Raw genomic sequence first — 26,759 nt, forward strand, 5'->3', positions numbered from 1 at the left:
AGTCAGCCGTTTGGTGGTAACATATGGTTTCAAGGGTGTAGGTACCGGATTGTTACTCCAATCGTCCATCAGGCCTGTCCAGCCTGTGCTGTCCATGAGCATGCTCTCAATGTTTGCGAACTCGTCCTCGAACCCTGCCCTGAGAAACCCTTCCCCCGGCATCGATTGATATGCATCCTGCAGATAGGCAGGGTACAGGGCATTGGCAGCTTGCTGATGCTGTGCTTGTTGAGAATACTGATATCCAATAGCATTAGCAGATACCTGTGACTGACTGACAGTAGCAGAAGACGCGACTCCTGATTGCGGCCCAGGCCTGTCAGAACTGCTCGCTTCTCTGGAAAGGGGCTTGTTTTTGGAGGTGGACAAGGTCTGCAGCCTCGCTCGCAGTTGTTGAATGGCTTGAACATATCGTGATGCAAGCGGGTGCATTTGACCACCAACGCGCTGAAGCAGTTCAAGGCCTATTCTGACAGCATGGTCAACGTCCACATTAGGAGGTAAAGCAATATCAGCCTTAGATTGAGGATCCACCGTCTGGTAAACGAGGAGGACGCCCAGGGCGGCAAATACGTCTGAATATGAATCAGGAGCGTTGATCGAAAATGTGATCAGAAAGCGTCTTACAATGCGAATTGTGCCAGAATGATGATAGCTTGTTCTGATGATGCAAGCTCCCCATCTGAGTGATCGAGTCGTAAGCTGCTGTTACACAGCGCTTGACACACTTGAGCATAATTTCGCGCTGAAAGTGGTCTGTGACTCGACGCGTGATGTAAAGGAGCAGAGTCTGGCGGTGAATAAGATGCCGCGCGTGAAGATATCTGATGGAATGATTAGTTAGTCCATAGGAACGGGCCCGAAGGCAGAGGCGCCCACCTCATCAGCAGCACATTTCTCTGCCTTTCGAAGTGCCACTCCAAGCCCTCTGCTCCTGGTTTGAGATGGCTTGGGAGATTTTCTTGCCATGTGGTTAACTCTCCATCGAGCTGGATCGATAAGGCCAAGAATTGAGTAGTATCCATTACTGATCTCGCTTTCTGCGTGTTGTCTCCGGGCCCGTCACTGCTGTACAGAGTCTTTAGGATCTTTTCCATCAAGCGGCACTGCGGAATGACCTGATTAAAGTACTCTAGCTTGGAAGGCACACCCTGAGGTTGAATAGACTGACCCTCTTCGCTGGACAGGAACTCGTCGTCGACTGCCAGCGGCATACCCACCTCGATCCCCGGGCCGTCCGGAATCGTGGGTCGTCCGACCTTCATGCTCAAGACTCGATCAAGAACGAAGCAGCCCCACCACACCCTCTTGCGCACTTCTTGCTCTATCTTATCTGATGTGAAGGTGGCAGGGTCGAGGTGCAGCCCTAACCCTTGCGCTGTACGTATTGCAAGTCCGATAACCGTCCAGCAGTTATTGAGCTCGAGGGCCCCGTGGAGGTACTGACCCATCAACAGCAAAGCTTGGACAAGCTCGATGGTGCTGACTTGTAACAGTCCAGCCACGAGCAGGGTCTTGGCTCTTTTGAAGTAACGGGACCGATCACCAGCGGAACGGCCGGTGACATTGGCATGATCGCTTCCGAATGCAAATACAAGGTTGACAAGTCCATACCAGGCTAGGCTCTGCTGTGTGGCCTCCTCTCCACCTAGATCTTGACTCAACCACAACCGTTGATATCTCTGTCGAAACGTTCCTTCATGCAGATAGGGATTCAGCGGATGCCGGTATTTGAAATATGCGTCCACCAGACGATCAGCCACGAGACGCGACGGTAGACCAAATGGGTCATCAGATTCGGCGCTCAAAAGCTCGAACACCGGTACTGATGAAGACGAGATCGCGAGGGAAGCGCTGGGGTCTCTCAAGGCAGATCCCCCGGCGGGAACCCCTGACCGTCTAGTCGGTGCTTCTTTCTCTGGAGAGCTGACTTTGGCCATGAAATCAAAACTCGAAGACTCGCCGAAGTACTCAGTTGGAGTTCCCTTGTTTGCATCGCTCAATACTGTTACGGGATCGGATCTAGCGGTGTGGCTTTCGCTAGGTAATCGCGTTTGTTGCTGTTGATCCATGGCAAGAGGAAGGCCCGCTGGCTGACTTTGTAAAGAGACCGCGCTTTGGTTCCCTGCACTGATCGTTTGACCATCATCGTGGGAGACGTCACTAGAACCTTCAATCTCTCGGGGTAATGTAGGGACATTGCTTCTCATGGTGAGTCGTTGTATGGGGTGGTAAATAGCATTGACTGTAGCACTTACAAGTGGCGCGCATTTGCCCGTTGTGTAGCTGCAAGTTGTCTCTCGAGCGTCTCATTTCGCATCTTGAGCTCTTCAACATAACTTTGGAATGTCAGTGTAGGCATTTCACTTTCTGGGTCTTGCAAGGGACCGCGGTGCCTACTCTTGTGTAACACTCACTCGCGCCCTCTGTGGCGAGTAAACGCATTCTTGCCGACGTTGTCGACATTGATGGCAAGACGGTCGCTCGCCGTCACATCTATTCTTCTTCAGTCTAGAAGTCGTCAGTCGTTCAGTCGTCAATCGCCGCACCCTTGCAAACAGCACATGTGGAGTATGGGGTCGGTAGTCCCACCTGCAAAGATCGCATGCATAGCCAATCCGGCGTCTCTTGGATGGTTGCTTAGTCGCATCTTGATCATTGTCCGCAGGGGAAGCAGTGGCGGACTCGGCTATCATCCTGCATGAGACAGTCTGTAGGTTGTGTGATACCTCGTCTCCTGACCAGGTTGGAAAACGCGGAGTAGGGATGATTTTGGAAGGGGAGATATCTTCACTTCCGCCCTCGGAAAGCTGGGCCGGAAGAGTCGGGGAAATATAGGAGAGCGGGCTAAGGCGGTCTTGGCATCAACGTTGTGTTCTTCCTACTGTTGGCAGCTTGCAGTCGATAGTTGTAGAGTGCCGGACGGACGTGGTATTAGAAGTGATTACTATCTTAGTATACCTTCGGTCGATGACATGGGTTCAGCTGAAACGACACCAGTGTATATTCGGTAGATTTCGAATTGTATAGCGGACTCAGCCGAGCCAGCCTTGTCAAACTTCGGCGGCAGATAGTTGGTTGTGATACATGGTTTTGTTTGCGACCTCCTTCTCCCACAGCGGCCATGGCTTTACAGCTCCCATCCCCGTCGTTGTTCCCGTATCGTGTGCCTCCCGCTCTGTAAAGTACTTCACGGCGCCGCCCAGACTCATCGCACTCCGTTGAACCCTTGCGTTTTGTTGCGTATAGATACTGTTGAAGATGCACATTTCCAGGCTCTCTGAGGTCACAACCATACCGTGACCTCTCATGAGCACAACTGGATGCTTGACCTGACCATTCTCCCCTAGTGCCTTTGCTAGTGAGGACGCAAGCCTGGTGTTCCTGACTAGCATATCCTGATTGTCAGATGGATAGTCTTTGTACACCGAAGCCGCATCCCACACAGGAACAGCAGTTCCTAGAAACCCGGCCATGTGAAAACAGGCGGACAGGGGAACTGTGGAGATTGAAAATGGTACAACCTCCGGGCTGTGTGAATGCACCACTGACTGGACAGCTGGATAGGCCTTGTACACTTCCGAGTGAATGAAGCGCTCCGAGAATCCTGTTTCTTGTGAGCTATAACATTATTCAAGTAGCTGAGTAGAGGGGGTAGGGCCATGATATTGATCAAGTGCCTGCTAACCTCCACGTACCTCTCGGGGCGTCTGGTTTCACAGGCTGTGCATCTTCAATGTTGTATATAACAAGGTCTTCAATGGACGCAACCAAAGCCGGCGCGAGATATTTTGACATCATAAAATTCGAAGTGGATAGACGGACAGAGATGTGTCCGTACGCGTCCACAAGGTCATGTTGATGTAGCTTGTGACAGCCATCAATATATTTCCGGAGCAGGACAGGAGAGACCTGCGACAGGTCTGTAATGGAGTCGACCGTGACCATCAGGCTTGTTTCTTATTGCAATGGTGTGGTGTTGAAAGATGAGATTGCCCAACCTACAAAGCCTGAAGTCTGATGAATAGGGAAGTCAACCCAGCCGTTGTGGCGGATAGGCAAAGAGAAACCTCCAATGGACGCGTTGACGACCAGAGCGCAAGTGTTAATATCCTCTTCTGTGGTAGTGCACAACTCAACAGTTCTTCATTGGCCCATGGTAGTACACGTCTAGAGCGTTGAATCTTTTGTGGCGGGCAAGGACGGAGAGGTGAGGGAGACTCGACCACGCCGGGGAGATAACCTCAGCTGGGTAGATCTCGGCAGTCACATTCCGGAAGCTTAGAGCCACTGCAATGAGCCATACCACGGAAGCTTCGATGGCGTAGCGAAGTCCTCCATTGCTGCCCCATGGTGTGGAGAGGTAGAGGTAGAGGTAGAGGGTATACATACCTACTAGAGGTAGATGTAGCGGTAGTGTGGAGGAGCTTCCATGTGACCGCTGTACAGATTTAATGTCGCTGCTCTAATCGCAGAAGCTACCTAACTATTGTCGTTTAGCCAGTATATTGACTAAAGCAGCCACAAACCTCATTAGTCTTGGTTAGTCCAACAAGCATCGTCTAGCCGCTACAACATCACCGCCAAGGCCATCCACATTTGGACAGATCACTATGTATCCATCTTCTGGCGGTCGCAGTCTCCCCTCGACAACCTATCAACGGCTTCAGGAAGTCCCCTGACTCGCATTCTAACTCTATTCCTTCTCTTGATCTCTGGGACGCTGTGGGAACAGCATTTAGGGAAATTCCACAATGCTTTGATTCTTCTCTACCGCAGCCCACCATCCTCCGCACACTTGTATCGACGGCTTTCAATTGAACATCAGAGTTCTTGGACCCTCTCATCAGAGCTAACGTATTCCTGCGAACATGGCGACCTTTCTCGAGAACTCGTACAGTCTGGTGCACCTTGACAACACCGCGGACCAGCCGAGTCAGCAGGACCTCAAGACACAACTAGAAAAGGGCACAGATGAGACCAAGCTGGACACCATGCGGAGGATCCTCACCACCATGCTCAATGGCGATCCCATGCCCAATCTATTGATGCATATCATCCGTTTTGTCATGCCTTCGAAAAGCAAATCTCTGAAGAAACTGCTCTACTTTTACTACGAGATCTGCCCCAAGTTGGACGCCAATGGGAAGTTAAAACAGGAGATGATCCTCGTCTGGTATACTCAGCTGTTTCTTCAGAGATGGGAATCTTGAGACTGACTGCCGTTAGTAATGGAATCCGGAACGATCTTCAGCATCCCAACGAGTTTGTTCGAGGAAATACGTTGCGCTTTCTTTCCAAACTTCGAGAACCCGAATTGATCGAACCCCTCCTCTCTGCTGCGCAAACTTGCCTTGACCACAGACATGCCTACGTGAGAAAGAATGCCGTATGGGCATTGGCCTCCGTCTATCAGAATGCCCAGCACCTGATCCCGGATGCCCCCGAGATGCTTCATACCTTCCTCGCCGGCGAAAGTGACACAACTTGCAAAAGGAATGCCTTTGCTGCATTGATGAGTATAAGCCATGACAAAGCATTGGAATACCTCACTGGAGTCCTGGACGGAGTACCTAATGCCGACGAGCTACTCCAGCTGGTTGAACTGGAGTTTATCAGGAAAGACGCCGTTCAGAATCATGCAAACAAGGCGCGCTATTTGCGCTTGATTTTTGATCTGTTGGAAGCGAACACGAGCACAGTTGTCTATGAAGCTGCGACTTCACTGACAGCCCTGACGAGCAATCCGGTGGCTGTTAAGGCGGCTGCTGGAAAGTTGATCGAGCTGAGCATCAAAGAGGCGGACAACAACGTCAAGCTGATCGTGCTTGATCGCGTTGACCAATTGCGGAGACGGAATGAGGGCGTCCTGGACGATCTCACCATGGAAATCCTGCGAGTTTTGTCTAGCCCTGACCTGGACGTCCGACGGAAAGCTTTGGGGATTGCATTAGAAATGGTCTCCAGTAAGAACGTCCAAGAGATTGTCATGCTATTGAAGAAGGAATTGGGCAAGACCGTGGTTGAACAATATGAAAAGAACGCGGAATATCGACAACTTCTGATTCAGTCGATCCACCACTGCGCCATCAAATTTTCAGAGATCGCGGCGAGCGTGGTTGATGTCTTGATGGACTTCATTGCCGACTTCAACAATAGCTCAGCAGTGGATGTTATTTCCTTCGTCAAAGAAGTGGTTGAAAAGTTTCCTAAGCTCAGATCCTCCATCGTGGAACGGCTGGTGTCGACATTGGGCGAAGTCCGGGCAGGAAAGGTGTACCGTGGTTCGCTTTGGGTAATTGGCGAATATTCTCTACAAGAGAACGACATCAAGGAGGCTTGGAAACGGATCCGGGCGAGTCTTGGGGAGATCCCGATTCTAGCTTCAGAGCAACGGTTATTAGACGAGCAGACGAATGAGGATGGTGAAGCGAAGGACCAGGTCAACGGCCATTCGGCACCCAAACCAGCCTCAAGCGGATCACGGAAAATCCTTGCAGATGGCACATACGCAACCGAAAGCGCATTAACCAGCGATTCCGCTGCAAAAGCGAGATTGGAAGCAGTCAAAGCGGCACAGAAACCCCCCTTGAGACAGCTTATTCTTGATGGCGACTACTACCTGGCAACAGTGCTTTCTTCGACCTTGACGAAATTAGTTATGCGTCACTCGGAGATCTCGACAGATCAGGCGCGCACTAATGCCTTGCGTGCTGAGGCCATGCTGATAATGATTTCGATCGTTCGAGTCGGACAGTCGCAGTTTGTGAAGGCGCCCATTGACGAGGATTCGGTGGATCGAATCATGTCCTGCGTACGGGCGTTGGCCGAATTCACTGAACGCAAAGAACTTGAGGTATCCTTCTTGGACGATACTAGAACAGCATTCCGGGCTATGGTCCAAGCCGAAGAGAAGAAACGGGCCGCCAAAGAAGCAGTGGAAAAGGCGAAGACAGCCGTCCAGGTGGACGATGTTCTTTCAATACGACAATTATCGAAGAAGAGTGCAGGCGATGGCACAGATGAAATGGAACTGGACCTGGAGAAAGCAACAGGCGGCGATGCTTCGTTTGAAGATCTGTCATCCAAACTGAGTCGCGTCGTGCAGCTTACGGGGTTTTCAGATCCTGTATATGCCGAGGCTTATGTCAAGGTGCACCAGTTTGACATTATCCTCGATGTACTCCTGGTGAATCAGACGACCGAGACTCTTCAGAACCTCTCGGTGGAGTTTGCTACTCTAGGTGATTTGAAGGTGGTGGAACGACCGACGACACATAATCTTGGACCGCATGACTTCCTCAACGTGCAGTCGACCATCAAAGTGTCAAGCACAGACACAGGAGTGATTTTTGGTAATGTCGTCTATGACTCGCCTTCTGGCACGGATACGCATGTTGTCATCTTGAATGATGTGCATGCAGATATCATGGACTACATTCAGCCAGCAACATGCTCCGAATCAGCATTCAGGACCATGTGGACCGAGTTTGAATGGGAGAATAAGGTGAACATCAACAGCAAAGCGACGACCAAGACGCTGCGGGAGTTCTTGGATCAACTCATGAAGAGCACGAATATGACGTGTCTGACGCCGGAAGCCAGTTTGAAAGGTGACTGTCAGTTCCTCAGTGCAAATCTGTACGCACGGAGTGTTTTCGGTGAGTGGTTCAGCTAGGCGTGCGGATTGGGCAAAGTGGCTAACTCTGGTCTAGGGGAGGATGCATTGGCGAACCTGAGCATAGAAAAGACGGCGGACAACTCGATTGTGGGATTTATTCGAATTCGGTCACGGTCTCAAGGACTGGCCTTGAGTTTGGGATCATTGAAGGGTTTGAAGGCAGGCACCTATTAGACTAAGGATCCGAGGAAAAATCCCGAGTAGAGGTAGGGAGGCAAAACACTGGCGGTCCCGGTAGCAATGCCGGGAAGCAAATATCGGTGAGGATTGCAATGTGCGATGCCAGATATCTGCTCAATCCTCGGTAAAGACCATGATGTGCAAGGCTGACCAAGGCCGCGAGATGGGCAGGACGGCTTATTAGCGAGGGTAGTGAGGGTCCACCTTGGTCCACCCACACGGACAACGCTCCCAGTCAAATGGTCGCGTCCCACAGCTGCGTTTCCCGTTTCTCCATCACGCATCATCCCCAGCCATCTCGGTGTGCCAACAATGCCAACACTGCCACCAACTTCAAGTCCTGCTGCTTCATCATGTCTCTAAACCTCTATCGTCAACCTCACTGTAAGCGTCTTGACTCACTCACTCCTGTCTCGTCAGGTGTTTGTTTTTGCCAGTCTACTTGGTACCCCTCTCTCTGCCGTCCCTCGCATCGTCCTCAGATCCTTCTCGCAAGCACATCTGGCGCCTCTCCCCCACGAGAGCAGATCGTGGCCCATCTTCTCCCTCAAGGCCTATGGCACCATGGCTGCAGCTGGCAGCATTACCCTCCTCTCTCCTCGTTCTCATCGCCAGCTCAATTCCCCCAGCATCTTGCCAGCATCTGGACCTGCGATGGCCGTACAATCTCCCCGCAGACTCGAAATACTACCCCGAAGATGAGTTGATGGTCAAGCGGGATATGGCCGTGCAGCGGAAGCTACAAAAGAGCATGCCGACCGGAGTGAGGAAAATGAGTGGAGATCCCGGAGAAAAGTTCTATCTGGAATACTGGGGGTTTGAGGAGCAAGAGGAGGAGTTCAACAACTACTCGTCAGATTGGACCAATGTGACGTTCTTCACATCCTTCGAACAACCAGTCCGACTCCACGACCGCCACCAGCGTCCTCGCCTCTTTCGGCGACTACTACCTGGCTGGCATCTCTTCTCAGAGAGGGATTTCCAGTGTCCCACAGGCACATCACCCTGCACCTCGATCGATCGACCCAACAGCTGCTGCGCAACTGGCTACACCTGTCAACTGGTCCAAGACACTGGATTGGGAGACGTCGGATGCTGTCCCGATGGCCAGGTCTGCGGGAATGCGCTCTCAACATCGTGCGCGAGCGGATATACCTCGTGCCCGAACGATCCAGGCGGTGGGTGCTGTCTTCCGGGATACGCGTGCTACCAAGTCGGATGTGTTCAGACCTCGACCGCGACAATTCTGACGAATCCAACGCCATCAACGACGACTGTGACGAGTTATACGACGGTAACACCTTCGCCCTCGACGCCCTCGACGCCCTCGACAACGACAGTCACGTCCACGACTAAGACCGCCCCAACATCGACCCGAACTTCGAGCGTCACACCACTGCCACCAGTCATTTCAACCGTGACGCTCACAGTCACAGTGACCTCCGCCACGACCCTCCCACTCACGTGCTCCTCTGGATACCAATCCTGCCCGGCCTCACTGGGAGGCGGGTGCTGCCCAACGGATCGCCAATGCGGCTCTGCAAATTGTCCTCCACTGTCCACATCATCCTCGGCGACACCAGAACCACCCGTGCGTCCGACTTCTCTTACGACGACCGTCGAGACGACAACCACGACCACGACCCACTCCACGTCGCTATCCTACCCGGTCACCGGGTGTCCCACTGGCTTCTACGCCTGCTCTGCCTACTACGTCGGCGGATGCTGCCAGATCGGCCGCAACTGCGACTCGACATCCTGTCCCGCTCTGCCTTCCACGACGCTGGTCTCCGGGAGCACCCTGACCATTGTCGCGCCGACAGGTCCGGGAATCACTGCGCCGGGAACACTGGCAACGGGGAACTGTGCCAAGGGCTGGATGACCTGCGCCCCAAGCGTGGGTGGAGGGTGTTGCCCCAGCGGCTATGTCTGCGGCGCAACTAGCTGTAGCGTCCCCGCCGATGTGACTGGGGCAGGTGGAGGCGTTGGGAAACAGGCACCGAATGCAGCGAGGAAGAGGGAGCATTTCTGGGGTGGTACTTCTTGGGTCTTCATGGGTGCGTGGTTGCTCTTTTGACCTCTGTCATGGCCATTGGGTTTTGGATCGGTGGTACCGGAAGGAGGACGCTTCTCGTACAGTGGACAATTTTCCCTGCGGACAGACAGCACCGTACATAAGCGCGCACATGCGCACGTTTGAAGGCAAGACGACAGAATTATTCCATGTCCCGGGCTCCATGGGTCAGGCATGTCGAGATGTCGAGAAGGGGCCCAGGCATAAGGATAACTTGATTCTATAAAGGACTCTGATGTACCTGGAGAGGCTTTCCAAGTATGGCTTTTCCAGACGAGAGACCGTTGCAGCGCCCTTCTGAAGCAAGAAGTGAGGATCTAGTTTCATCATTGTGAGAAATTTGCTCCAGGGTATTGTCTCGTGGCGTCTGTAACGCAAGACAAGTATCTGTGGTCACTAAGGCTGAACAAGTCCCCTTTGACTCGCACACCTCCGCAACATACAAAATTGATGTCCAAAGCCATCGTCTTTGCTACTCCTTTTCCCTCGTTTGTATCCTCTTGTGCCGACCTTTACAAGTACACCATGGATCTTGACTCCTCCTGCCAGCCATCTGGCCTTTGGCCCAAAATGATACTAAACGCCCCGCGCTAATGCTCAAATCATTTTCTCTTCGTAGTAAAATCCTTCCAATACTATAAGACACCCAAAGTTCCTCCCTGCGCCAAAGACGCCGTCATTAGCCTTGTTGCTGCGCTCCCAACTCTTCATACTCGTTCAGCTTGCGCTGCACCAGTTCTGCCGCATGTTGCTTGACCAATTCTTTGTCTTCCCTCACATCGACCTGCATGACATCCCATTCAAGGTCTTCCTCTGGCTCCTCCAGCGTCGCCATCTGGCTGTGCACCATTTCTTCTTTCATATAGTGGCCGACTCGGGCAGCCACCCTGGCTTGCAACGTTGCTTCGTCGACCTTGAGATAAATGAAATGGACTTGGACCGAAGGGTGTTCGTAATTGGCGACCCGGATGACGTCGCGGTATTTCCGTTTGAGAGCCGAACATGTGACAATGACGGAGTTGGAGGTTTGGAGTTTCTTGATGGCCTCTTCACGGAGGGTGATCAGCCAATCCCACCGGTCGGCGTCGGTAAGGGGAGTTCCAGAGGCCATTTTTTGCTTGTTGGCCATGGGATGGTACTGTGCCTGCATTAGCCAGAAAATACAGGTATCAAGGGTAGCGCAACATACATCATCACCCTCGATATAGGGTAGCGACATCTCGGCAGCGAGGTGCTGGGCGACAGTAGTCTTTCCACATCCTGCGGGGCCCGTGATGATCCAGATGTGTTCTAGGTGGTCGACTCCGTTCTGCATGGCTCGTGCGGAGGCCCCGTAGTTCGAGGAAATAGGTCGGTGAGGGTGCCGAAAAGGATGAGGCCTGGTAGTTCGTTCTGTCGACAGCATGGCGGTGGATGTTAGGCTAGCAAACGGGTGATGTCACGATTGAAGCGAACACGAGCGGCGGCGCTTGGAGCCGGGGAAGCATGCGAGCAGACAAGAAGCAATGAACGAAAGGAGAAGTGCGTGGGGGGGTAAAAGGTAGTGCTAAAGTATAAGGAAGGAAAAGGAAAGGGACCGATCACTTACTGGGAGGGAGAAGGAGTGAGATATAAAGACGCAACTCATAAGGAGGGAGGGGTGAGAATTGCCGTCAGGACCACCAGAATTGCTGTTTTGAGTGGCGGTCAATGCTGAAATGCTGGAAAGGAAAGGAATGCAGACTCGACGCGGCAAGCACCATGAACGTCGGACAGAGCTGGATTGAATCCAGGGTGACAGTTGCCCGGTCTTACCCCACACCCAAACACTCACACCTAGAGTCGGCCACCCTGCCGGATAAAGTCATGGAGATCCTCGTGTGCCAGAAGCAAATCGGCTATGGTCTTGAGCAGCGGTACCGAGATGCCTGTCTGTGGGTTGGGCAGGAAGTGGAATAGGTGGAATCGAGCCCGAGAGGCGCAAGTCCTCGTATCGATCAAAATCTTCGCAGGCCAGCGACCAAGGAGTGAAGGAGAGAGCGAGAGAGAGTTTGGAGAATGTGCGGTCGGTCTGCGGGGAACGCGGAAGGAATCCAAGTGTGTTCGGCAATTGAACCATCAGCCTCAGCAGTAGCCGTCGCCGACAAGGAAAGCAGAACGAGGTGAAGATTGCGAGCCCGCTCAAAGAAAAGGTGATAGCCTCCAGGAGACATCTGGTCGCTGGTGGAATAGAGGATGACTCCGTAGCGGCTGCTCAATCGTTCCCGGCTTCTTCTCTTGGTTGAGTACAGCGTCTTCGTCAGCACCAGTCTGTCTTGTCGTGTCTTGTCCTGGTGTCACAGCCTTGCATTGCCTTGCACATGATGCAGGACTCATCGAGGTCTGGAGGCCTCCACACCGTTGATGTCAGGTGAAAGAAATGAGGCGGGTATGGTGAAGTCGACCCGGGGCTTGTTGGGGTAGTTCGAGTGGTGCTGCATCATCGTCGCGCAATCCGATAGATGTGTGTATCAGCATCCCGTGGCATGCTTCATGTCTTTCTTTCTGCCGCGCGAGCTTCTCGATGGCGTGGGCAGATTATGGCGTTGAGTTGTGAGAGAGGCTTGGAGAGGTTTATCCCCCCCAAGTAAAAAACGATGTCAGGTGGTCGTCGCTTAAGCCTGCGCAGGGCTTGGCACTGATCCGGGGCAGCTGAGGCAAGCTGTAGTGGCTGTAAGCTGCACCATCTATACGAAGTAATGTACTGCATCTCATCCTTTAAATGCGACAACATCTCTGTTGCATCTTCCTTACACACAGACAACATCCTCCTCTCCACTTTCATACGCTAGATCTCTACGACTACAGCATCCCTTCCATCTCCCACCCTTCCAGACCATGTCCGCGTTCTTCTTCTCGACACCTGTCGATATCGACATTGTCCTCGAAGATGCCGATGAGCGGCAAACAGTCGATGTCAAGCTTGACAAGAATAGGCGGGAAAAGGCTCCCTTATATCTTGATGGCGAATCCGTGAAAGGCGCAGTCACGATAAGACCAAAGGACGGGAAGAGACTGGAACACACTGGCATCAAGGTCCAATTCATCGGACTGATAGGTACGCCACAACAAGCGGCAGTTGGGTTGTTCACACCCGCGATCTGACTCGAGCTCATCTAGAAATGTTCTTTGACCGAGGAAACCATTACGAATTCTTGTCATTAGGACAAGAACTTGCTGCGCCGGGAGAACTGCAACACCCCCAGACCTTTCCCTTCAACTTCAAGAACGTCGAAAAGCAGTACGAGTCATACAATGGCATTAACGTCAAGTTACGGTACTTCGTCCGCGTCACAGTCTCAAGAAGGATGGCCGACGTCATTCGGGAGAAGGACATCTGGGTCTACTCATACCGGATACCCCCGGAGACAAACAGCTCTATCAAGATGGATGTCGGGATTGAAGACTGTCTGCACATCGAATTTGAATACTCCAAGAGCAAATACCACCTCAAGGACGTCATCGTTGGAAGAATCTATTTCTTGCTGGTCAGATTGAAGATCAAACATATGGAGTTGTCCATTATCCGAAGGGAAACGACTGGTGTCGCCCCCAACCAGTACAATGAGAGCGAAACGCTAGTGCGGTTTGAGGTACGTTCTTATAGCTCTGAATGTTCTGGCCGCTCACGTTTTTTTCAGATTATGGATGGTTCACCGTCACGAGGTATGATTTGCGCCAGTCGCTCCATTGCACGGCGGGACGAAGTTTTAATGTGCACTGGAGACATCGAAGATTCCTGGAATTTAAAATACAAGCGAGAAGGAGAATCAAATGCTGATGCGAGTCTAGGTGAAACAATCCCTATCCGGCTCTTCCTAGGAGGATTCGACCTGACACCCACCTTCCGAGAGGTGAACAAGAAATATTCGACCAGGTACTACCTCAGTCTGGTATTGATTGACGAAGGTACGTTTCTATACTCTGCCCACCTTGCACTGGCCGCCCCAGGCTGGATTTGGTTCAGAGACCGGGGACTATGTGCCAGCCTTGCTCGTACAAAGACCCCTATTTCGGCCGCCCCCACTCGAGGCCCTATTCAAACGCCGACACCGGCATGTGTCATCCCTCAGCACTCTCCCCACACTAGGCCTGGTGTCCGGCGCCTTTTTCGAGGTGCCTTGAAATAACTATCGAGGCTACCTTCTCCAAACCCTTGGATACAGAGGAGCGCGATCCCGTCTTTGGCTAACTGACATCTTGCAAATAGACGCCCGCCGCTACTTCAAGCAATCAGAAATAGTTCTGTACCGACAGGCGCCCGAATTGCTTCCCCCACTAGCAACAGACCAGCCCGGCGCCGGCGGCAAGCTGCCCATCCATACTCCGCCGACACCTGCCTAATTGAGGGGACCTTTTCCCAAGCCTTTTTCCGTTGGCGGGACCCTTACCGGAAAAGTTTCCTGGAAATGAAACTCGGTCGCGGCTGAGAACTAAGGTTACGGTGCACACGCCGCGACTCAGACTGGGCAATTTTGCCCGTCGATTTGTTTTTGGAAGGCTATCGGGCCTGTCAAGAGTGGCAGAATTCCACGATTGGACCTCGTGTCAAAGCGAGTCTGCGTGACGGGGATTTGTCTCTCCGGGACACCCGGAATTGCCCCGAGATGGGCTCAGATACTCTTGATGGCTATTGATTCAGTCGACCGTCTTCGTGGCGTGTCTCCCCCCCGCGAAACTCGTGCGCATTGTACTATTCAATCAAGGGCAACCGCGCTCCCAGTATCAAAGCACAAATCTATCAAATACACCATTCCTCGTGCCAATCAACCTTTCGATTTTTAACATGACCTCTGTCGCTTTCGAACATTGGTCCTTTCCTTCGACAAGATTTCGGTTATTCGTGACTAGAGACACACTCGGATTCCCGTGCCCTGCTCCCCGTTCCTTCGATGGCCTTCCATCTTCCTAGTCAAATCCCGTAAATCCCCATTCTTCGCCGACGGCTCTCCTCCACCGTTCAAGGGCCGCCTCGATTGCCTTACCAGGCTCATCATCTTGCCACGCCCGTGCTCCAAGCCCTTTTAGTCTTGGCAGTCCTTGCCAGAACTTCTGGACGCGCAGCATCATGCTGTAGAGGACGCGAAGGTGGGATTTGCCGTCATCTATCGCGTCCACCTCTAATCTCCGCATAGCAACGAGCAATCCGCTGGAAGGTCCCTTCTGTGTAAGACTCCCCTCGAGTGCTTGCGTCATTTTGGCAATCGCATGGCCATCGCTCCTCAACTCAACGAACTTGGACAGTACGACCTGCAATTCGACTTGCTGTGGCTCGGGTGGCGGAGTAAGACCTCTCAACCGCTGGTCCGCTAGAAACGTCTTCAAGGAATGCGTTACGCGCAGTACGAGATAAGGGGCTGCCGCGCATGCTAACTTACAGCTCGAGCCCCTCTGATCTCTTTGGTCCCCGCTCAGTTGCGAACATTTCTGCTGCGAGACGAGCCCAAAGAGCGCATCCAACGCCGCGTAACAAATCCTCCGTCTCACGGCAAAGACAGGGCGGTGGACACTGCCGGGTCTTGCCTGTAGCAAACCCTTCAACGGCTCATCATTCAGGTCATGTGGAATGTCGTAGAACCAAGGTTTCGCGAGCAGTGAAGCCTTGAATAGGATAATCGGGTATCCCTTACAGGCATCTTCTCCAATTTCTTGTGAAGTTTGGAAAATGGAGACTACAGCTTTGTGTAGTAGTCGAAAGTGTTCGATATCGAAAGTTTCATCGTCCATGGTTGTCTCTTCACTGTGATCCGGACCGGGTGGATTGGACAGGCTACCAGGGTTCAGCATACTGACCGCGATGGAGATGATGTCTAGTCCCAGACCATCAAAGTGAGAGGAATCCGCTGGCCGCAACCTTCTGCGACTCACATGCTTCTGCAAAGCTTCAAGCATGACGACTGCAGTGACGGTGGCATTTCTCCATAGCGGTGCTTGACTGTTTGTTGGGATTTTTGTGTATTTCGTGTTGATGATGGCGGAAAGTACTTGACATGCCATTTGCACGGCTAGGATGTGGATGAAATTCTCATCGTTTGCATGCTCTAGAACTGAATTCCGGAAATTTTCCAGACACGCGAATGCAAAGGCGATGAATGTTGGCTTCTGCGCAGATTTTGATATCGCAGATTTCTTCTGTTGGGCCCCAACTCTTCCGTCCTCGATATTTAGAGTGAGACTCAGCAGCCGGAGGAGGAATTGGGAATATTGCGACACTTGGTCACACAAGAGAGTCTTCAGTATCGCCACGCATTGAAGGGCCTCCTTTTGTTCTAGTGCCAAAGCTTTTACATCACTTGTGTAAGGCGGATGTACACATAACAGAATCCCTTGCTCAATAGAACCCATCAATATTGAAGCATGACCTCGCATATAATTCGATACTGCAGCAGGTCTAGTCTTGTATGCCTCAACAAAGACATTGGCATGCGAAGTGAAGGCTTGTTGATTCGGTAATTCTTCACCAGATAGACGATTAGATTGAGAGTCTCGTCTAAGTTTAGCGGGGTGATAGTCTGCCCATAACTGCATTGGAAGCACGATTAGATCTTCCTCAACATTCCCTAAGACTGAGAGCGCGGAAAGAAGTTTCGATAGATTCGAGAAAGCTAACGAAAAGGCAGCCAGAGAGGTCGTGCTTAACAGAGCCTTCAAAACGCTCATAATGCGCAGCCATGTATTTTTGAACTCATCATGTATGGCGATCACTGGCAGATTTTGAGATATAATTTGAATGATGCCCTCCGTCAACTGAGCCGCTGATGCCATCCATTCGTTCTGGTCACTCTTGTCTGTATCATACTGGCAAATGCAAAATCGAACAGTGTCCAAAGGGCCGGCTTGGAGAGTGACTGCCCATGTATTTGAGCTTAGAGCCTCGCTCGAGGCATCAAGCATTTTCAAGAGGACCTTGATAGCTGCATTTCGAACATCCGCGCGCTCATCTTTACACAGCTCGATCAGTTGTAGCAGAATGAGACTCCAGATTGTGCCGGATGAAGATTCCGATTTCGAAGCGACTTCTTCTACTCGGCCCTCCAGAGTGGGCATCGCAGTGATGTCGATTGTCTCAATTCTTGATAAGGCCTGAGACGCGAGACTCCACAGAACAGTTGTGCTTGTTAGCGCCACGTTCAAATCATAATGCTGAGAGCCAAATTGACGGAGAAGTTGGGCCAGTTTTGCGAGTGAAGTAAGATCAAGTACACCAAGAAAGTCTGACGTGGTTAATTGTATAGATCTGAAGGCAACCCTTAGTATTTGGGCTGTTTGTGTGATATTGTCGGCTTGTTCCATTGATTCGTCGGCGAGCTGTGGCTGTCCCTGTCCTCTTTTTGCGAACGACATGGAGAGAATTTCCAGTGCGATCGGCCAGCAGTTATTTAACGATTCTCCGCTGTGGCTGAGCATACTTTCCAGAGCATCGAGAAGCCTCTTATGGATTTCCAGCTCGACGCCATCATACCTCCGACTTGGAGTCTCGTCAAAAGACTCTAATTGTTGCAAGAGGGATCGCAAACAGCGGGATCTAATGGTGTCCGCCTCTCCCGCTTCGAAACGCGCATCATCCAGCAACTTCACTGTCTCCATGGAGATCAAGTCTAGTATGCTGGCTGATTGTATCCGATGGTTGCCAGCGACACTGATATCCTGGGAGAGGCGCAGCAAACGACCCGCAATTAGATGCCAGGAACAAGACAGTTCTGTAGAAGATGCGAACCGATATATATTGATGCGGGACAAGTCGCCGAGCTTGTTAAGAACGAACCCGATCTCGAGATCAAGCGTTTTCGACTTTGTCCACATGCCAGATACACTCCGTGAAACATGATGTGCCGGCCTCGGAGCTCCTAGTCGAGTAGGAGAGGGAGGGGAGGCGAGTCCTTGCTCCGATGGCTGAGAATTGCTTCCCCCATTGGTCTGCCCGAGCAGGCGGAATAAGGCCTGTACAATCACGGCAAACGACTCCGCGCTGAAACTTCGTGTGCTCTCCAGCATTCTCTTTGTTGCGGCCTGCACAGCGCCTATTTCGGTCGAAAGAGTGGTCTGACTATCAGTACCGGAGACACCGATTCTCGGGCTTCCAGATTGTGCATTGGCTGTCATTGCGCTCGGCATTGCGATCAAAGCCTCGACCGTCTGCATGGTTTCGATGAGGATGAACCAGGCATCTTCCTCCAGGGTCGGCCCAAGAGCAATCCCGAGGTTCAACAAAGCTCGAAGGCAAAGTAGATGCCTGACGTTTAGAGGCGAGCTGCTGACCTGAAAAGTTGGTGTTGGGAGCGGTTCGGTTGGAGATTTTAGCATGTCGTTGAGAATCCCATGCTCCGCACTTGCGGTCCGAGTCGACTTTATGTTTTGAGAGGCAGCTATGAAATTGATCGCATTAGACGGGATGGAGGCTTTTGCCAAGGTCGTGAGCAATGCATCTCTCGGTGTGGAGAGCTCCATCACACCGGAAACTTGAGCTAGCTTCTGGACTGATCGGATCAAGGTATGGTAAAATTCAGAGTCCAGTGCCGCATTGAGGAATGTTGAGCATGTGGCAAGCGCAGCCGGCCAGCAGGCCTCAATAAGTTCTGCAGAGGTTCGAATCTGGGGAAAGAGTCGATGGTTCTCCAAGGTAAGGGGATTTATTAGTCGTTGGTACTTCTGAGAGGAGGATATTGGCCGAATGGATCTCCGTGCTATTTCATCGTCTGTTCGATCCGTGGCAGAACTGTCTCTGCGCCCCATCTCTGAAGATTCTCGTTGTGAGGCTCGACTGGGGACGCTCAGTGGCATAATGAACTTCGACAAACCGTCACATAAGGATGAGATAGAGTCCAGGACTAGAGTGTATATGTAAGTACTTGGGATCGTAGGGGGAGTGTTCTTTTCGGGTTGATCCATGAGTCGAACAGCCACCACACTCCAGTGAGTGCTTATACCAGTAGTACTTGCATCATTCGAAGTGACGGAGGTAATAGCACCACCAAGGCCTTGCGCTTCAATTGACGCAGCCTCTTCACTCTTTGGGTCGGTTACACGTTGGACAGGGACGGTGGACTGACGCCCGAGCCCGATTAACGACGGATCTTCTGCTGCAATGCGGACTAGCGCAGACATCAGTTGGCCTACTAAGTTGACTGAATCTTTTCCCATGTCAAACAGGCGGAAGATCTCCCGGAATATCCCGAAGTCAGAGCAGAGGGTCCGGAAGAATTCCAAGAAAAGTGCCCGTTTCCATGGTGGGTTGCCATCCTTCTCCAATGCGCCTATAAGTAGAGGGGTCATCCTCGCCAGTTGATCTCGTAAGTCCTCAGCGCGAGCTTGGAAGAGCAAGAGTAGAATCGACAGTGCACGCGATGTCATGCCAAAAGCATCTCTCCTGGTCAAGACACGCGAAAGACCGTGCATGAGGTTCTCTGGCCACGTCTGATCGCGGAGTGTCTCAGCTGTAAGAAGAGATTCGTAAGCTGACAGGATCGATTGCAAAGTTTCGAGCAAAAACCCAGGAGCGAGGCTTTCTACTTTTAGGTATTGGGGTCTTTGGTGGTCGAGCAGTAGACAAAAGTCATCGAAAAGCCGGGTTGCATCATCCAAAGCGGTACCTCGTTGATCTCCATCTGAGACATCTTGGTCATCGCGTTCACGCAACGACCTGGCTTTTTCACTCTCCACAGCCTTTTCGAAAACTGTCGAGACCAACTGTTGGAAGGTTGCTGCCGCTGTATTGCTCACAACTGCGGTGCGACTGGATTGAAGAGTCGCACATAGTTCCAAAACTGTGGCGAGGAGCTCTCCATGTATGTCATAGGCATAAAGCTGCAGCAGAGAGGGCAGAGTCTGTAGAATTTTGAGTTGAGGCTCATAGCTTGCGGCCACTCCATCACGAAAAGCGTCTAGAACGTCGGGCAGCCTTGTCCGAGCAAGCGCATTACTTGCTGTCAATCTCTGGATACAGGCAGTTCCGGTGGTTGCTAATTTAGTGTTTCTGGATTTGCAAGCGAGAATAAAGGGTTCAATGAATTGTGGTCGGCGGTACAGGTCGCCCGCTAGCTGAGTCTCGGATGTCAGCGAGATTGTTTTGAGATCGGCGAGCGATTGCTCGGCAGCCGCGCGCACATCATTGTATCTTCGTTTCGAGTCTGAGATGAGGCTCGCCAACTCAGACTGGAGAAATGCATGTGTCATCCCTGCCTTGCCTCATCATGGACAGGAATTGGTCGAGAACAAGCAACGACAAGTTGCGATCTGTGGCTTTTGCTAGGGAAAGCCGAATCGCAAGTTGGAGAGAGTTCAATGGCTACACATAGAGCAGGGGACCGTGTACTGTCTGGTGCTGAAAGAGAAAGAGTGGCCTTTCAGCGGAGTAACGGCTCGACGGCTAGAATGCTGCCAAGAACTCCCGGATTGGGATGGGAGCGATGCCGCCCTATGCGAGTCCGGCAGCCTCGTGGGAAATTTAAAAGTGGCATGGGATGCGTGAGGTGCTCGGTGCGTCACAGGCGAGCTCAAGGAAGGTTTCATCTCTTTGGATAAAATATCGACAATCTCTCATCCGCCTCTAACTTCATTAATTAATGCCTGTTCATGGGCCCCCGAGCTCAATCCTGCCCTTCAACCCCGACGAGATGAAGGGCGATATACGACCTGGCCGCTGTCACCAAGCCGCAAACCACCCAAACGAATCCGAATGCAACATATCCCACTGGCAACCGGTACGTCTTTGCATTGTCAACCGCCAGGCTGGTATTGCGGTTTACTTCGATCAGGTCAGAATCTGAGGCGAAGAGGAGCTGGCAGCGGCAGCTTCTGTAAACACCGGACAGTTGCAGAATCGTGCCAATAATGAGAACAGCTGCATTGACACAGACGAGCAGCCAATAAGTCATCTTAAGTCCCTCTTTCAGGTATTTATTTCCTGGGTTATGACCCGCCCACTGGTAGGCGATGTGCAGCGTGGGAACTACCAACGCAATGATTCCATAAAGGAGGAAATTAAATGATCGGCAGTCTAGGCCGACAGTAGGAGTGTTCTGTCGATTACAAAAGGTCAGTATCGGGGACAGCTATGCTAAAGAAAGATCCGTCGGAACAAATGCAGGTTTCGCGACATACAACCACGCGAAGAGATGGCCAACGAGCAGTTGGAACAAACCGGAGGGTGACATTTTGGGTCGGTGGTGGCCTCGTGATGATTTGCGCTCGTGTTCGGCTTTGAGCTTGAGCAACAGGACGTCCCTTGAGGTTAAACTGGCTAATGCATTGTCCCACTCGTCCTCTATGCGCCCTAGCCATTCATTCCACCTTATGCTGTTGAAATACCGCTCGCGGAGCGGGACACTTCGCTCGGACAGCTGAATATATTGGCCTAGGGTGGTCTTTGTAAAGCCGGCGTTCACACTGCTGGAAAAGCAATCGGCAGCCACCGAGAGAATCACCAGCTACGAGTACCAAATCCCGAAAGCTAACCCAACAGCAGTGTCATTGTCGCCCAGCTTGGTATAAGCATCATAGAAGACGGATGCTGTCACTGCAAGGAAAAGAATCGTTGGCAAGAAGACAGCCTTAAAGAAGTCAGTGCGGGCTCCGATGTGAGTCCTGATCGCAGTCTCCACCATTACTTGAACTTCTGGGCTGTCATCCGCACCTTCATCTAACAGCGACACGAGGGAAGGGTGAGTTCAAAAGTCGTCATGTGGATATCTTTTTGGTCTCTTTATTTTTGACCCATCTGTTCTTTGCCTTCTTGAGGTTGGCATCGATTGAATTCGGTGTCACCAGCCAGGACGACCACCCATCTTAAGAGTTTCAGCCAGAGAAGGTCGTTTGAAGGCACTATTTCCGACTCCCGACGCCGCTTCGTGGGCCAGATCCCCCTTTGTGGGTTGATTTCACGCAACATTGTTGCATCAGACCAGATTTCTGAAAAAGCACCAAAGATCACTTCCTGGGTCGCCTAGCAAATTGATCCACTCCTGAGTATATTTTCGAACTGATTGCCAAAAGCGTCTCCAGACTTTGGTGGGCTTTGTTGAAGTTCGGTCTGCGGGCGGCTTGGTGGGTGGTTTGATGTCGCCAAAGGGGCACAGCAAGAGAAGGCCTATGTAAGGCACAACCCAACTTGTCAGCGGCTGCAGCCACTGGTCTAAGTCGCTCTGCTGACTGCCAGGGCAATGTGCTTTGCACCATCCCATGGTGACATTTATCGAGGGGAATGTTTTCCCTTCAGGGTAAGTTTCGGTACCGTTCAGGCTGCACACGTTCCAAGGGTACTCGTCGAGTGGTATTCGTATCTGAGGCAATCGTGCAGCCTTCATGCAACAAATGTTGCTGTCGTAGGCAGAGGCCGAAGCTATCATGAGACCCAAGATGAGCAGCATCCCTGCCCCCGCGGTTTGCCATGTCGGTAGAGGTGTCCGCAGAGCAGAGAGAGCCGCGCCGTTTGCGAAAGCCATCCTGATCCTGAGCTCCTACGTGGCACGTCAGATGCAGATAAAATTCTTTCAAGGCTCAAGCATCTATCTGACTCACGCGCTGTGTTGACACACTTTATAGAGTGTGGTGCTTGTCAGTGGTGAGGCTGAATCAGGCCGCCTGCGAGACACCATTGACTAAGTTGCTCGACATTGCTTCCCGACAAGAGAGATGAGAAACCCGGTGTTGTATTAAGCATGGCCGCTATGCCTCAGGATTGGAGAAGCAGAAAGACGGCCTCGCCCAAACCAACGTCTCGTCCGCATCATCGACCGATCAGACACCCCTTCTATACGCTTAAAGGGACTAGATGAAGCGCACAGGCCTTCTTTAGGAGAGAGCTTCGGTTACGAGGACACCAATATAACCAGAAGCACTGCAGGCGACCGTTTTCGGTGCGTTGCTGGCAATCCTTTATTCGTCCGTTCTCCTTTTCCAGGCCGGATCATGCCGGGGATGGGAGGAGGTGGGATATGAGAGAGGGAGGACGTGCATTTTCAGCCTCACTGTACGAATCCTGGCATTTACTTCAACCCTCGGGCTCCTGAATGTTATACTCGGTTGTTATACATGTTTTCTCACAGAATTCCTCACACCTTTGCCCCATACCCACTGTTCTGGCGGAAATATTTGACAAATGGCTACCAGAAGCTTGAAACTATACACGCTTTTGATGCTTTTGCACATCCTCACCGATCCAACAAATGCAGGCGCTCAACGGTTGTCCCAACCGATTGATGTTTCCAAGATACCATCTTGTCTATTGGCAAGTTGCGATTCCGATCCCCTAGGCAGCGCACCTACAGATGCATGCAAGCCTACAGAACCGTCGACTCAGCTGTACGATCGAAGCTGCTACTGCGCGCTCAAGGATCCGCTCTACTGTGCATGGTCGTGCACTTGGTGGGAGTGGATGGCCACCGAGGACTGGTTCGTGAGCGAATGTGGACCGGAGTCTGACGACCTTTCTTACGACGGTCTGCCAGACTGCGCGCACAGTTGTCTGCGCGAAAAGCTCGTCTACTATGGCTGTGTCACCGAGGGTCGCAACTTCTTCTGTATCCACGGCAGTCTGTTTGACTGCCAGCCCAACTGCCACAAGGAGAGCGAAAGGACGGCTGTCAAGAACTGGCTAATGGACCGGTGTGGTGTCAGTGCCGCATTGGCCGAGAAGGGCGCCGACACCGGTATCTTCTATGGCTCCACAGACGCAGCTTCGGAGTCGAGACAGTCGCCGATCCTGTTTCGGTCCAAAAGGAAGGAGTTGAAGTGGTACGAGATCTTTGCGATTGTGCTGCTCTGCGTCTCTGTGCTTGTGGAAGGACTCATCTGGATCGATCTACGCCTGAGGCAGAGAAAATCCAGCCGTCACAGGCCCGATCGCAAGGTCGAATATCAAGTGGCCTGAGAGAGTGAGCGAGCTGGCAGTCAGCTGAGAGCTTTTGGAAATTTTATGGACAGGTCTTCCAGGGAAACGTTGAGATGGCATCACTGACAGCCTTGCATATATCACCAAGTCGGAGGCCGCAGTGACATCAAGTTAGGACGACAATGGTTGATAGATAGAAGATTGAGGTTTAGGCCAACGCCGACCTAGCATCCGTCCAAGATAGGTGCTGGAACTTGCACACTGCACGGAGCACATGACTCCCGACAGATGAACCGACCTTGCCACGGTTCTTTTTGTTTTAACGCTTAACCAAGGTGGTTGTCATACGTAAAATCGTACACTAGGTCCAATGCTAGTACATCCAGCCATACATGGTTGTACATACATAACCCCCCTCGCCCCCAGTGCCCTGAAGGCTCTGCGCCCCCGCGAGGGTTTTGGCGAACCAGGCTCATTATCTGCCGTATCCGAATTACACATGCGGCATGTGTCCCGCTATGATTGGAGAGCGAAGAGACTTAGTTCAGAGCTCGCTGGTGTGAGCTCAAGGCAGCCTTGGTACAGCAAAAGAGGCCAGCTTAATCGTTTAATGGATCTACGCAATGCAAGCTACTCCCATCTCCCAAAATTAAAGTAGAAGTTTTCAACTATGTTGCAGACAACACCACCACAAAGGATGAAAACTGATCCAGCTCCCAGATCCTTCTGTAACCTATTCCTCTTGCGCTGTGCCACGGCGGCGATCTCAAAGCCCTGGTTTGCACAGTTAAGACGTGCCTTCAATCGGCTCTCTTCTTCCTCCCGATTGTCCTAGGGACCAGCAACTTCCTTCTCCCCGACCAGGATTTGGATACTGATCTCCAGACATTCTCCACCGAGCCTCGCCAGACCTGGACCACTAAGAACATCCTGGCCAGCAGCAGCAATGTCAGAGGGAAAAGAGCCCCAGGGTGCCGCGACCTGCAGAATCAAACTTATCGAGATCCTCGAGCTTACGAGGTTCAGAAAACCACAGCCATTTCAATCTGGCCACCCTTTGGAGTTTATCAGCACAAGGATGACAAACCATAGTAGGAAAACTCACCTTCGGCGACACGAACAAGCAGAACATCTTTCGCTATAAATACTGCGATCAAGGCATTAATCGACATCAGATGTGGCCATCATGGCAGAGGGCGAGTTGCATGCACTTTCAGAGTGAGGACATTGGCAATAAAAGCGACAACAGCTATTGACAGGCACACCGACTCTACCAACCACAATGACATGATCCGGCCATGGTGACGTCTGCATCTGCTTGCACGCATTGGACAGACTCACCCGTCAACACAGCTTTTGCTTGTTCGCAAACTCAAAGACAATATGGCTTCCTTGGTGAAAGTGACGGCGGACTTCAAATCAAATGTTTTTTGAGATCCTCCACCGGACCGAGCGGCCTGCATTTGACATCTGAAGGTCGTGGCTTCGGAGATCCCTTCGTCGACACCCTCAACAGGGCTTGATGAAGCATTACAGTCCGCACGTAGCAGATTCAGTATGTACTGTCATCACCGAAGATGATCCTCGAGGGCAACTGGAAAACAAGAGGTAGTTTCGCGTCCAGATACGCACTTTGAGCAGCTTCCCAGGCGATTCATTGCAGCCTGACGTTGTCTTGTGGAAGCACAACATGACCGCGGGAAATTCAAGGCCACCGAAGAGGCCATAAGCGGCGTACCTAGGTGCTCCGTACATTGTGTGCACTTTGACAACCCTCTCCCACAGGCTACGTGTGTGTGGATAGTTTCTTCTGAAATGTGCCATATCGTCAGTCAAGTGAAGTAAGCTAGGGCGCGGCTGAGATCTCAGCTGAGTTTCGTACCTTTTGATGCCAAGGCTGAGCATCAAGCGTGACGAGGCTGCGGCGTGTTGCCGTTGCCCGCCTTTCAAGTTTCTCCATTCACCCCTCCCAATCTCTCAGGGATTCATCTTTCCCCGCCACCATCGTAACCCGACAAACAGGAACTCTCATTCTAACACATCGCTGATCGCACGCAATTGCCATCTCAATATGGGTGCCAAAGTGCCGCGGAATTTCCGGCTGCTAGAGGAGTTGGAGAAGGGCGAGAAAGGCCTCGGTGCAGGTATGTGATTGTCTGCGTCTGGTACTCGAGCAACGGCGGCATTAACACTCTTATAGAGGCATGTTCGTATGGGCTGGCTGACAGCGACGACTTGATGATGACCAACTGGAATGGGACGATCCTGGGGCCTCCTCATGTATGTCCCCTTCGAGGCCATTTCGGTTGAGGCGGTCGATTCGGCTGACTCTTTGTAATCCAGAGCGTCCACGAGAATCGCATTTACAGCGTCAACATCCACTGCGGCGACCAATATCCTGATCTTCCTCCTACGATTCAGTTCGTGTCCAGGGTGAATCTGCCTTGTGTCGATCAAAAGACTGGGAAGGTGAGGATAACATCCAAGAACGATCCCGGCAAAACCTGACGCCTGGGGGTAAGGTTGATCCATCAAAGCTGCCTTGCTTGGCGAATTGGAAACGAGACTACACGATGGAGACAATCCTGATCGAGCTGAGAAGGTATGCTGGAATTCCTCCTTTCAGGAGACGGGTGACTGATGTCTGCAGATACATGGCTCTGCCCCAACACAAGAAACTTCCGCAACCTCAAGAAGGCACCACTTTCTAAGAGATGCAACTGCGAGCATTCCTGCATGGAGTTGGGTTTCTAAAGGTACGGCAATGAATCACGAGCTTTTACGAATGCATACTTGGCGTCGGATATTGTTCATAGGACCATTCCAGCTGCAGGGGTGAGGTGATAGCAATGCGGCAGACAGCCAGCAGCAACCACATATGCCTTGTGTCTGAATCTTTCCTCTGGATGCTTGTATGTATGATTGCATGAGCAAGAAATCAACGTGGGCCATCGAGTTTCATCCAGCTTCAGCCTCGC

The 26,759-nt window shown here is 51.9% G+C and overlaps 9 protein-coding genes across 9 annotated transcripts; 5 read left to right on the forward strand and 4 right to left on the reverse strand.

Annotated features, from left to right (window-relative positions):
• Positions 1 to 836: 836 nt before the first annotated feature.
• A1O5_05100 (uncharacterized protein) lies at positions 837 to 2,210 on the reverse strand (the record flags this gene model as incomplete). Its single annotated transcript, XM_007745703.1, has 1 exon — positions 837 to 2,210. The coding sequence occupies one exon, from the start codon at positions 2,208 to 2,210 to the stop codon at positions 837 to 839; it is 1,374 nt and encodes a 457-aa protein (XP_007743893.1).
• Positions 2,211 to 3,053: 843 nt separating this feature from the next.
• On the reverse strand, positions 3,054 to 3,948 carry A1O5_05101 (uncharacterized protein; the record flags this gene model as incomplete). The annotated part of the gene is made up of 2 exons (XM_007745704.1): positions 3,054 to 3,607; positions 3,699 to 3,948. 2 exons carry the CDS (start codon positions 3,946 to 3,948, stop codon positions 3,054 to 3,056), a joined length of 804 nt encoding a protein of 267 aa, XP_007743894.1.
• A 923-nt stretch (positions 3,949 to 4,871) lies between these two features.
• On the forward strand, positions 4,872 to 7,855 carry A1O5_05102 (uncharacterized protein; the record flags this gene model as incomplete). Its single annotated transcript, XM_007745705.1, has 3 exons — positions 4,872 to 5,176; positions 5,230 to 7,661; positions 7,716 to 7,855. The coding sequence occupies 3 exons, from the start codon at positions 4,872 to 4,874 to the stop codon at positions 7,853 to 7,855; spliced, it is 2,877 nt and encodes a 958-aa protein (XP_007743895.1).
• Positions 7,856 to 8,417: 562 nt separating this feature from the next.
• A1O5_05103 (uncharacterized protein) lies at positions 8,418 to 9,938 on the forward strand (the record flags this gene model as incomplete). The annotated part of the gene is made up of 1 exon (XM_007745706.1): positions 8,418 to 9,938. One exon carries the CDS (start codon positions 8,418 to 8,420, stop codon positions 9,936 to 9,938), a length of 1,521 nt encoding a protein of 506 aa, XP_007743896.1.
• A 676-nt stretch (positions 9,939 to 10,614) lies between these two features.
• A1O5_05104 (shikimate kinase) lies at positions 10,615 to 11,250 on the reverse strand (the record flags this gene model as incomplete). Its single annotated transcript, XM_007745707.1, has 2 exons — positions 10,615 to 11,073; positions 11,125 to 11,250. 2 exons carry the CDS (start codon positions 11,248 to 11,250, stop codon positions 10,615 to 10,617), a joined length of 585 nt encoding a protein of 194 aa, XP_007743897.1.
• Positions 11,251 to 12,791: 1,541 nt separating this feature from the next.
• Positions 12,792 to 14,297, forward strand: A1O5_05105 (uncharacterized protein; the record flags this gene model as incomplete). Its single annotated transcript, XM_007745708.1, has 4 exons — positions 12,792 to 13,011; positions 13,074 to 13,546; positions 13,595 to 13,862; positions 14,164 to 14,297. 4 exons carry the CDS (start codon positions 12,792 to 12,794, stop codon positions 14,295 to 14,297), a joined length of 1,095 nt encoding a protein of 364 aa, XP_007743898.1.
• A 564-nt stretch (positions 14,298 to 14,861) lies between these two features.
• Positions 14,862 to 20,126, reverse strand: A1O5_05106 (uncharacterized protein; the record flags this gene model as incomplete). Its single annotated transcript, XM_007745709.1, has 1 exon — positions 14,862 to 20,126. The coding sequence occupies one exon, from the start codon at positions 20,124 to 20,126 to the stop codon at positions 14,862 to 14,864; it is 5,265 nt and encodes a 1,754-aa protein (XP_007743899.1).
• A 2,923-nt stretch (positions 20,127 to 23,049) lies between these two features.
• Positions 23,050 to 23,820, forward strand: A1O5_05107 (uncharacterized protein; the record flags this gene model as incomplete). Its single annotated transcript, XM_007745710.1, has 1 exon — positions 23,050 to 23,820. The coding sequence occupies one exon, from the start codon at positions 23,050 to 23,052 to the stop codon at positions 23,818 to 23,820; it is 771 nt and encodes a 256-aa protein (XP_007743900.1).
• A 2,032-nt stretch (positions 23,821 to 25,852) lies between these two features.
• A1O5_05108 (ubiquitin-conjugating enzyme E2) lies at positions 25,853 to 26,492 on the forward strand (the record flags this gene model as incomplete). The annotated part of the gene is made up of 5 exons (XM_007745711.1): positions 25,853 to 25,925; positions 25,982 to 26,061; positions 26,125 to 26,250; positions 26,304 to 26,383; positions 26,432 to 26,492. 5 exons carry the CDS (start codon positions 25,853 to 25,855, stop codon positions 26,490 to 26,492), a joined length of 420 nt encoding a protein of 139 aa, XP_007743901.1.
• Positions 26,493 to 26,759: the final 267 nt, after the last annotated feature.

Source organism: Cladophialophora psammophila (assembly GCF_000585535.1).
Source record: "Cladophialophora psammophila CBS 110553 chromosome Unknown aczJe-supercont1.7, whole genome shotgun sequence".
Lineage (NCBI taxonomy): Eukaryota > Fungi > Ascomycota > Eurotiomycetes > Chaetothyriales > Herpotrichiellaceae > Cladophialophora > Cladophialophora psammophila.